At 38.4% G+C, this 10,017-nt stretch overlaps 1 protein-coding gene across 1 annotated transcript; it reads left to right on the top strand.

Annotated features, from left to right (window-relative positions):
- Positions 1 to 332: 332 nt before the first annotated feature.
- On the top strand, positions 333 to 9,366 carry FAM174A (family with sequence similarity 174 member A). The gene is made up of 3 exons (XM_058824298.1): positions 333 to 643; positions 5,300 to 5,440; positions 8,925 to 9,366. Exons 1-3 carry the CDS (start codon positions 333 to 335, stop codon positions 8,944 to 8,946), a joined length of 474 nt encoding a protein of 157 aa, XP_058680281.1. The 3' UTR covers positions 8,947 to 9,366.
- The last annotated feature ends 651 nt before the right edge of the window (positions 9,367 to 10,017 follow it).

The raw sequence follows: 10,017 nt of genomic DNA on the forward strand, positions 1-10,017 counted from the left end.
TCGTAAATAGTCACACTGGGAAGTTTCTTTAACATTTCTGCTTTCACTAAAGTCAGTTATAAAATTTCTGTTCTTTTGAACACAGAATCAGGGTAAAACAGAGGACTGGTAAAAAAAAAAAAAAACTATCCCGCCTTAAATTTGTTACATTCGAAATAGCCCCTCACTCGCCCCCAAGCGCTACTGACCATCCAGAGAAAAAGAGGGGGACCCACGAAACAAATGTGGCGACACGGTGAGGGAATGGAGAAGCTTCCGCTTCCGGCGGCCTCACCGACGGCGGCAGGACCCAGCCGCACTGCGCGGCCGTACTGGGCGGGAGGCAAGGGGAGATGCGGTCGCCGGCGCTGCCGCAGCTCTTGGTGGGGCCGCTGCTGGTGTTGCTGGTGCTGCTGGACGCCGCCCGCTGCGCGGAGGCTGCGGCCCCTCGCCCCCGGGACGCCGCCACCGCTTCTCCACGCTCAACGGAGGCGGCCGGCGGGGCCTCCACGCGGAGCAGCAGCAACAGTAGTAGCAGCAGCAGCCGCCTGGCCGAGGTGTCGGCGCCGCCCGAGCAGGGCCAGCCCATGACCCAGCGCGCCCTGTCCGTGCTGGTTCTGGCCAGCGCCGCCCTCATCGTCTACTTCGTGATCCGGACCGTGCGGTGAGGGCGGTGAGCGGGCGTGTGGGCGCGGGGGCCGCAGCTACGCGGCCGGGGCTGCGGAGCGTGTCGGCCCCGCGCCTCCTGAGGGGCCGGTCAGTAGCGCCCGACTGCTCTGAGAAGCTCCCGGTACCGCCTCCCCGGTGTGGGCGGGGAGCAGTTCGGTCTGCTCGGCTCGCGTCGCCGAGAATCGCGCATCATTGTTGGGTCTTTCCCGTCTCTCCTGTGCCCCCCGGGTGGACTTGTCACTGCTGGCATCCGTCAGCCCACCTAAATTTACTTTGTTTGTTCTTGGAGTGATTTTTGACCAGTTTGCAAACTTCTGTATCGCCAAACTACCAAAGTTGTCCTCCCCTACTTTGTCAATAAACAGTTTTCTTCTATGCTTTCTTTCACAGTTAAATTAATCTATTTTGTGTCTTTTAAAGAAAGCTTATGAAGCTTGCTACCATTTAGCTGCCTTTCTGTTTCTCATGGAAAATACTCTCCACGTAGCTCAATGTGCTTTTGCACAGTGTTTGTCCCTGTATTTTTTTTATTTTTTTTTTGTCCTGGTAGTTTTTCTTCTTTCTCTCATGCTTTAATAACTTGAATTCTTCAGAGCAATGCCCAAATGTATGACTATGCATAAAGCGCCTCAGTTATGGAGCAAGTTCTCCATGTACTTCTCATTACATTTAGATATACCCATTGTGTCTAATATCTGCATCATTTAGTTTAGAAAGGCAGTTGAAGGACTGTTTTGTGTATGTCATGTACTAAGATATGCAGTCCAAGTAAACCAGGATATTTTGATTGTTCCATGAATCTTGCAAATCACTCTTGAGAAGCCTTGAGGGCACTTATCAGTGTTAGTGTGTCTTGTAACACCAGCCTGTTGGATTTGGAGATGTGAGTAGTGCTGTCAAAAGGCCAAATAAATAAATACATAAAAGTCTGTCATGGGAGCAGCTGGAGAGGAAAATGATCATCTATTGTCATTATTTTCTGGATGAGTGGTAGTTACTTGATATTCTGGTTTTGGGAGTAGGATGCTGTTCTGCATTTGCAACTGGAGTGCTGCCTTCTAGGTGCTACTGTAAACTGGAAGCTTTACTTTATTCACATTATTCTGTAATTCTGTGGCATCTTGCTTCTGAACTTTAGAATAGGTAAATTGTATATTTTTGAATTTGAACTTGTAGATGAAATGTTCTTGCAGTGGTTATATAAGAAATATAAGGATTAAGTGCAAATGACCCATTTTTTCGGATAGGTTTCCTTGGCACGAAGACATATCTTGTTGTAAGACAAAAACTTGTTGCAAAATTTCTATCAAGCTGCCAGCCCAGTGAATGAAGGGAAGAAAATGAGTGTAGCATTTCTGGATTTTAGTAAGGCTTTTGGTGCTGTTCTTCACAGTATCCTTCTGGACAAGCTCTGCAACTGTGGGGTGAGTAAATTTGCGGTGCACTGGAAGAAGAGACAGCTGAATGACGGGGCTCATGGGGTTGTAGTGAGGAGCAGTGCATCAGGCTGGTTCCCAGTCACCAGTGTTGTTCCTCAGTGCTCAGTTCTAGGGCCAGCTTTGCTCAGTACTCTTATCTGGAGACAGGAGTTGAATTGGCAATTAGCAACTTTGCGGATGATGCCAAACTGGGAGGTGCAATAGGCTCTCTCAAGGTGCGAGAGGCCTTGCATAGGGATCTAGATAGATTGGCGCATTGGGCATTTACCAGTGGCAGGACATACAACAAGAACAAATGCAGGACACTAGTTTTATGTGGGAGAGAAGCGCCTGCAGAGCAGCCATGCATAGAGGGATCTCAGGCTGACAGCAAGCTCAAATATGAGCCAACATGTGCCCTGGCAGCCAAGAGGGCAACTTCACCCTTGGGTGGTTCTCACAAAGCCCAACCAAACAGTCAAGGGAGGAGATTGTCCAACTTTATTCAACATTGTCATGGCCTTCTTGTGAGTAACGGTGTGCAGAGTAAGTAGCACACCAAGGCACATGAATACAACCAGACTGGGGAACCAAGCTGATTAAAGAGTTGGAAGGCCTGTCCTGTTGAGGAGCGGCTGAGGATTGAGTTGGTCTACTTTGGAATAGAAAAGGCCTGAGGGGTGACCTCATTGCTCCCTGAGGTTCCATTGGTCCCTGAGGAAGGAGATGCTTATCCCTTCCTGCTGACATCCATCTACAGGATGCATGGGAATGATTCATAGTTGCACCAAGAGAGGTATAAATTGGACGTTAGGAAGCATTTTTTTACTGGTAGGGTGGTCAATGACTGGAACAAGCTTCTTAGAAAGGGGATCAGTGTTTAAGATGCATTTGGACAATACCCATGGTATCATGCTTTAAATTTTGGGTTGATCAGGCAGTTGACTTGATAGTAGTTGTAGGTCCCTTCCAACTGAGCAGTTGACAGTCACAGAGTAGAAGATCTTTTGTTAACACTCAGGACACTGCATTAGAGTCATGGCTGTGAGCATACATGCATGTTGCATAAGCATCTCCAGTATTCCTGTTGCTGTAATTTTTAAACTACTTCTTAGATAGAGAAGGGTTTGAGTCTCAAGTAATTAGTGTATCTTTTTTCAACAGGATTTGCTTAAATCTAAAATCTGTGATAGCTTTCTGATAAGTTTTATTTGCTTTTTCTACCATCTAGACATTTGCTATGATTGTCTTAGGTCACTCTCAAATCACAGTAGCTACTCACTTTCCATTTTAACCCATTAAGGGAAAAAGGTAAAATGTAAAGTGAGATTGACAGAAATACTGACTGTATGAGTAGCATTTACTACCTCTTCTTAATTTCTTTTTTTGTGTGTGTGTTTAAAATAGTTTCTTATCTGCTAGGATATCCACAATGCTTCTCCTAGTTCCAATTGCTTAACCTCTACTTTAGTGAAAACCAAAAGGCACAATATGTAAGAAACAACCCTATTTTTCATCATACTGTCATCTTAAAAGTTTTAGAATTTTGTTCTACTTGGTGCTTTGTAGTGTACAACTTCTTTCTATGTTGAGGAATAAAGAACAGATGAAATAAATTAAGAACTTGGAAGGGACTTTGTCTTGAACTGAAAGGTGAAAATTTTGGTTTTGGTAGCAGTCAGCTTTAAATGAAAAAGCTGAGTATTTTGTTCTGGTCCAAAGCAGTTAAATGCCAGGGATAATAGTTGCTGCATTTTCATGTCAGTTGAGAGTGGAGGAAATGGCCGTGTTGATTGTTTCTTATAACATCAGAAATTTGAGAACTTTGAAGAATGGTATGTACTTTATCTCTTTCCCATTCTTACAAGGTTACATTTACTTCTCAATTCCAAAAGGAGATATATTTTATAGTTTGGAGTATAGTGAAAAGATAAACCAAGATTGAATGCTGTTGTGTGTTCTTTCAAGGTAGACTGAGTTTCAGGACAGGATTGGAAGCTGAGAATCTCAGTATTGTATTTGATACCTCTTACAAGATAGGTAAAATGCTCCCTAAATGTGGGACAGAGAGATCACTATGCACAGTATACAATAATATAATGTATTATGTGTAGTATTATAGCAATACTAGAATATTGTAATATATTAGTAATTTTTTTTATATTTGCTCAGAAATACTCTGTGTTGAAGTTCCTGAATGTTGTAAACATGTTTGGTAGGCACCTAGCTTGGGGTTGCAGATTGTGGATTTTCTAAATGAATGACCTGTTACCACCTTTGTGTTTAGCACTAAGTACCTAGACACAAATTATTTCCCTTTTTTTTAAGTCCTATAGCTTTCATGTAATTGTTAGCCAGTTACTGAAAATTACTCTGTCGGCATTCTGTAAACACATGTCTTTGCACAGTGTTTGGTGAGTGGCTACTGGTCTGAGCTCTGGAACTTGAGCAAGGCTTGTTCCATGAGTTAAAGAGTAGTTCTGGAAAGTCAAATAGAATGGTTCATTGTGTGACTGATGCACACAGGATCCAGGCCTATGCAGCAAAACTGTGGAGAGTGACAAAAGCAGATGCACACAGTCTGCTTGTCTCTGATAAGCACTGTGCCTTAATCCCGAAACATGAGTTACCGCCTCTTCCTTCCATACTTTGTGAAGCAGACAAGACATTGACTCTACAAGATCTGTCTTATTCAAAAGTGTAATTATAGGCAATTTGTAAAACTTGATATATATAAAAAATTTCACAAATTATAATAAAAATTTCAAGTGTGACAAAAGTAGTGTCAGCCATTACTTGTGTTACAAGTTATAGCTTTGCTATATAGCTGTGTTTGGTTTCTACCTGATTTGATCTGCTATTATTTACAGATGTGTAAGGCACGTAGAGAATATGTAGCAAGGCAATTTTTTTCTCAGTAAAAGTATGTTTGAAGTATGCTTTTGCATATTTTTTTATGTGGTTCTTATATTTAGATGCTAAGTGCCATTTTGTATTCACTGCATTAATCCTGTACAAAACTACAGATGACACTCTTAGTGGCCTTAATAATTTCATGTAAACTGTTGACGCTTAAAATTTTCTGACCTCTGAATTTCATAGAGCTAAGTGTGTACGCTTATCATAGGTTTTAGAAAACTTACACTAATTATCAATATAGCAGTATTTTACATTATTGGATCAGAAAGTAGCAAAAGATTTACATTACTTGAATGTTCTAAAATACTTTTCAGGCTCAGAAGGCAAAATAGGAAAACCCGAAGATATGGAGTTTTGGATATGAACATAGAAAACATGGAGCTGACCCCATTAGAACAAGATGATGATGATGATGATGATGATACAACACTGTTTGATGCCAGCCATCCTCGAAGGTTTGTATTTAGAACCTGAATGTACTTCTAGCCATAGAAGTGAAGGAGTGTGGGTGATAAGCAGTTTCTCTGAGAAAGCTCACTACTGTGTTTCATATGCATAGTTGGAGAAGGGATGTCAAGATCACTTGAATTTTAAATGGGCAAGAATTTAGTGGGCAAGAAGATAAACACCATTTGTCTTCAACATGTGGGTTCCAGAGAAATTCGGAGGAAGGTAGGATATTTTTGTTACAAAGAGTGTCACTGAAGTTAATGTTAAGTCAACAGCTAGCTTTTATCTTTCTCTTTTCTTTTTTTTTTCCTAATTTAAATGCTCCTCAGTTTTTCCTGTGTATTTTCACCTATGAGTTCTGCTTCAAGCAGCTTTGCTCATTCTGCTTTCTTATGGCTAAAGTAGTCAGCAGTTGGTGATGATCCTGCACCAGATTTTACATTTGGTACTGCTGTACTGAAAGATTCATATTCTTAAGCTATTCTCGGAAATTTTGTAGATACAGGAAAATTTTGTTGTATTTTGTTTGAACTTCCAAACCCAAATTTTGTTTGAGCTTTCATTCTGTTTCCTTAGTGTCCTTAAACATAATAAATTAAAATTTAAATTTATGCAATTCATACTTAAATTTTTCCTTATTGAGTAATGCCATCACATTGCATGTGTGAAGATGCAGTAAAAATAGTTGATGGGATTGTCATAGCTCATAGTAAGGGCTCTTTGACTATTGTCAAGTATAAGAAGAGATCAGACGAGTTCTTCCAGTCACAGCAAGTAAGTGATTCACACTGCTTAATGTGAAATCAGATTCAGATCTCAAGCAAGTTGGATAAATGCAATACATGATGTCTCGGATTAAAAGTATTGGAGTAGTGAGTCAGGTGTTCTACAGTTTATCAGGAGGAAATTTGTATGCAGTTCCAGCACTTGAAGAGAAATGTTCAGTCTTCTTTAACTTTGTCGCCTTAATGGGAATCTTTCTGATTTAATTGTTTTCAAAAGTCGAAGCCTCTCTTGTTTTTTTCTCTCCCATACAATAGATTAAAATAGCTAGAGTATCTCTACTTAGCATTCCTCTGCATTTTAAAATTATGTTACATTTACCATTACTCTTTGTTACTAGTCTTGTTCCAGTACACATATATATATTTTACATATATAATATATATATTATACCTATATAATGTATATATTTACATATGTGTATACACTCACACATATGTAAAATATAATTGCTAATTGTCACATTATATCCAAGAATTCCCTCAATGTCTTCTTTAAATCTTTTAGCTTCTCTTGTAATTCAGCATACTTGTTGACGTTAAGGTATTTGTTGACAAGTTAACGTGATACTCTTTATAAATGCTTATTTACAGGAGTATCAGCTATATTTTTTAGCAGGAAGTAAAATTATAATCTCGGTAGTCATCATTAACAAACAGTATTACACAATTACAACTTTCGGAGAGCCTATTTCTGATTTTTCTGCCTTCCTGTTTCCTAAACACTTCATTTTGAAGGAGCAGAAAAATTTGTTGAAGTATTTCATAGTAGAAGTATCTAAACTGTTGTTTCAATAGTGCTCTGAAAGTTTGTGCCTAAATTATTGAAGTTCTTGTTTTGATACTGGGAACTCAGGAAAACAAGGACTTCAGTTAGATTTAGTGAAGATGGTGAATTTTCTCTGGTTTTGTATATTGATATCTTCCTGTGTTCTCTTTTATGGGGAGAAGCTCATAAAATTTTAAGAGCTACTTTTTTTTTGAAGTAGTGTTCATGGGTAGGATGAAAGCAGGGCTGAACAATGTGAATTTACTCCACAAATCTCTGTACAGCAGCTTGATAAAATGGTGTTCAAACTTTGCAAAGATACATCCATCATTGCTGGGAGGATAGTTTGAAAACTAGAGTGCTTGAATTATTTTATTTTTTTAATCTTGATTGGGAATGTACTTTATAAAGTTAATTTATTGCACCCTTGTTTCAACCTGTTTGCATCTGAACTGAAGCTTAGTAATCAGTCTTCACGTTGCTGCTTAAGCACAATGGCCAAAGGGAATACTTAGGCCAAAATGCCTAAGTAAGCAAAGAAACTTGATGCTGAGGACAACATCATGAAAATGATAGTCACATATTCCTGGGAGTTTTCATTACACTTTGTTCTGACATTTATAGTAATTCAGAGTTATGGTTGACTGGGGTTTTTTTAAGATAGCTTAAATACATAGTCAGGCATGGAACCTGGGAACAAGGAAGAGAGGCTTTTGGTAAATGAAACTTTTTTGAGTTTAGTGCTTTGTTAAGTAAAGAACAGTTGCAATTTGACTTTACTTAGACTCAACAGTTGAGCTGATTTAGTGCTTAAGTTTCTTTCCCTTGTAATGGAAGGCACCAAAAAACATAGCAGTTACAGGAAATTCTTATCTCCATGTTAATTTATATTTGTTAGTGACACCAAAGTAGTCAAGTTTTGGTATATATATAAAAGTATTGTTTTATATATAAAATATGTCTTTTTTCCTAATTTCTTTGTGACCTGTTAAAAGACTGTAGTGGCACCTGGTCTGCTTTCATTTTTCTTGCTTGCAAATATTAAGCTTTTTTTAAGGTAATACTCTACTCTAAATAGTATGCCTATATTAGAAATCCCTGTAGGCTTATTTTGGTTAACTGTATTAGACCCTTTGCAGGACTAGGTAGAGAAACTGGCTTCTCTCCTAAAAATCACCATAGTAATGTTAGTATACTGGTGTCCAGATACATTACTGCTTTCAAGGGTTGCTGTTTTCTTTCGGAGCTGTATGAAAAAAGGTCCCCAGTGCCCTCCGCTGTAGCATAGACACAATTTAAGTGTACTCCCACTGTCATCATCATCCATGTTACTAGTCTCTGTGCTGCAGCTGTTTACCAAAACAGTGGGTTTTAGCCAGTTTGCTCAATAGCTTATTATTAAATGCCCAAGTGTGAAATTCTGGCCTTTGGTCTCTCGAATACAACTTTACATACGTGCTAACGGAGGAACAGTATACTATTAGCACATGTTTGTTTTTCAAATTTATATCACACTACTAGTTTACAATCCTCATTTTATGGCTTCACACAGAACCTACTTGCTCAGTGCTGCAAGTCACAAGGAGAGAAATTTACTCAATTTATTTGTAGTATTCCATAACTGAAATGCTACTAAGACTTGCCAGAGTTTCAGTAGGAACTCAGGAGTCTTGAGGATTCAAAAATATATTCATCATGATAAATCCCTTTTTATTTTTGTAAATGAGTTTTCTCTCTATTTGGAAAGGTTAAATGAATGCAGGTTTATGGTACTTTGCTTCACAGTAATATGGTAACTATGAGTTTTTCCAGTCAAATTTAATAATAAAATGTCATGTCTCTCTGGGTTCTTTCATAATGTGTCATCTTTAAAAATGTAGGCTAAATTCACCTTGAAACAGGGCATTCAGATTAATGCATCTGTTTCTTCTATTGTAGAGAAGTACGTGCCTTTCATTGAAAGAACTTAATCTTAGAACCAGAGAAGGAGACTGCTTCATGGGAGAAATAAGAAGCAAGAGGGTATGCAAGTGGGGAGGAACTAATTTAATTTGTGTATTTTGGCATCCTTAATATCTTGCAATAAGTAATGTATCAATTTGTTGTATCTTTTTGTATATAGAGATTCTCAATATGTAGCTTAGGGGAAGAGAGTACTAACTGTGATAAGATAAAAACCTATTTAAAATGCAGAATCCTTGTAAAACAGGGTATTTTTTGCTTGTTAGAAGTCTTGTATGCCATTAAGCATGGTATACACTTTTTTCCTACAGTAACCTGGAATGTTAATTTTTTCTTCTGATATTAAATTGTAAGTAAATAAAGCCACTGTGGAACTTCTCAGAATTGTTAGAACATGATTTTAATTGAGTAGATGATTTATTGTTTACCAATAAAAAGCCAAACCACTGCCTTCTGTGTTGAGAATTTAAACAACTGAATTAACATGTTTTGTTCATGTAAACTTCAGTGAAAAAATAAAATGTGTTTACAGTGCTCCTAGCATTTAGTATGATGCTCCAACACTATATGTTTTAAGGATACTTGGGATATTAATATAATTATGTAAAACATGGTATTGCAACATCTTCTTGCTGTTGAGACTCCTGATTGCAACTGTTGAGTTAATTTTTTGTGAGATCTGTCTTCAACTTGTGTAAACAGATGTGGCTCAGTGACTTTTGGATCTTGCTGTGTGATGTCAGTATTCAGACCTGTAGTGAAGCAGGGGTAAGCCTTTGGGAAAATTCTAAATATTCTGTAACTCTAAAATGAAACACTGACATCAGAAGCAGCTATTACTGAAATGTGTGGTAGTACTTTCATGAATGTAGTCAACATAGAGCAGTTCTGTTTAGTTTTTGGCTAGTGCCATAAAAATTAGAACAGTTGTTAAGACCTGGAAGATACACTTTTTTAAATGTGTTGCAGTTTCCACCATAATCCTGATAATGTAAACAAAATGTTGTTCAAATTCTAGTTTAGAATTAATGTGTAATTTTTTGCTAATTCCTTATATACATATATTTCA

Source organism: Ammospiza caudacuta, chromosome Z (genome assembly GCF_027887145.1).
Source record: "Ammospiza caudacuta isolate bAmmCau1 chromosome Z, bAmmCau1.pri, whole genome shotgun sequence".
NCBI lineage: Eukaryota > Metazoa > Chordata > Aves > Passeriformes > Passerellidae > Ammospiza > Ammospiza caudacuta.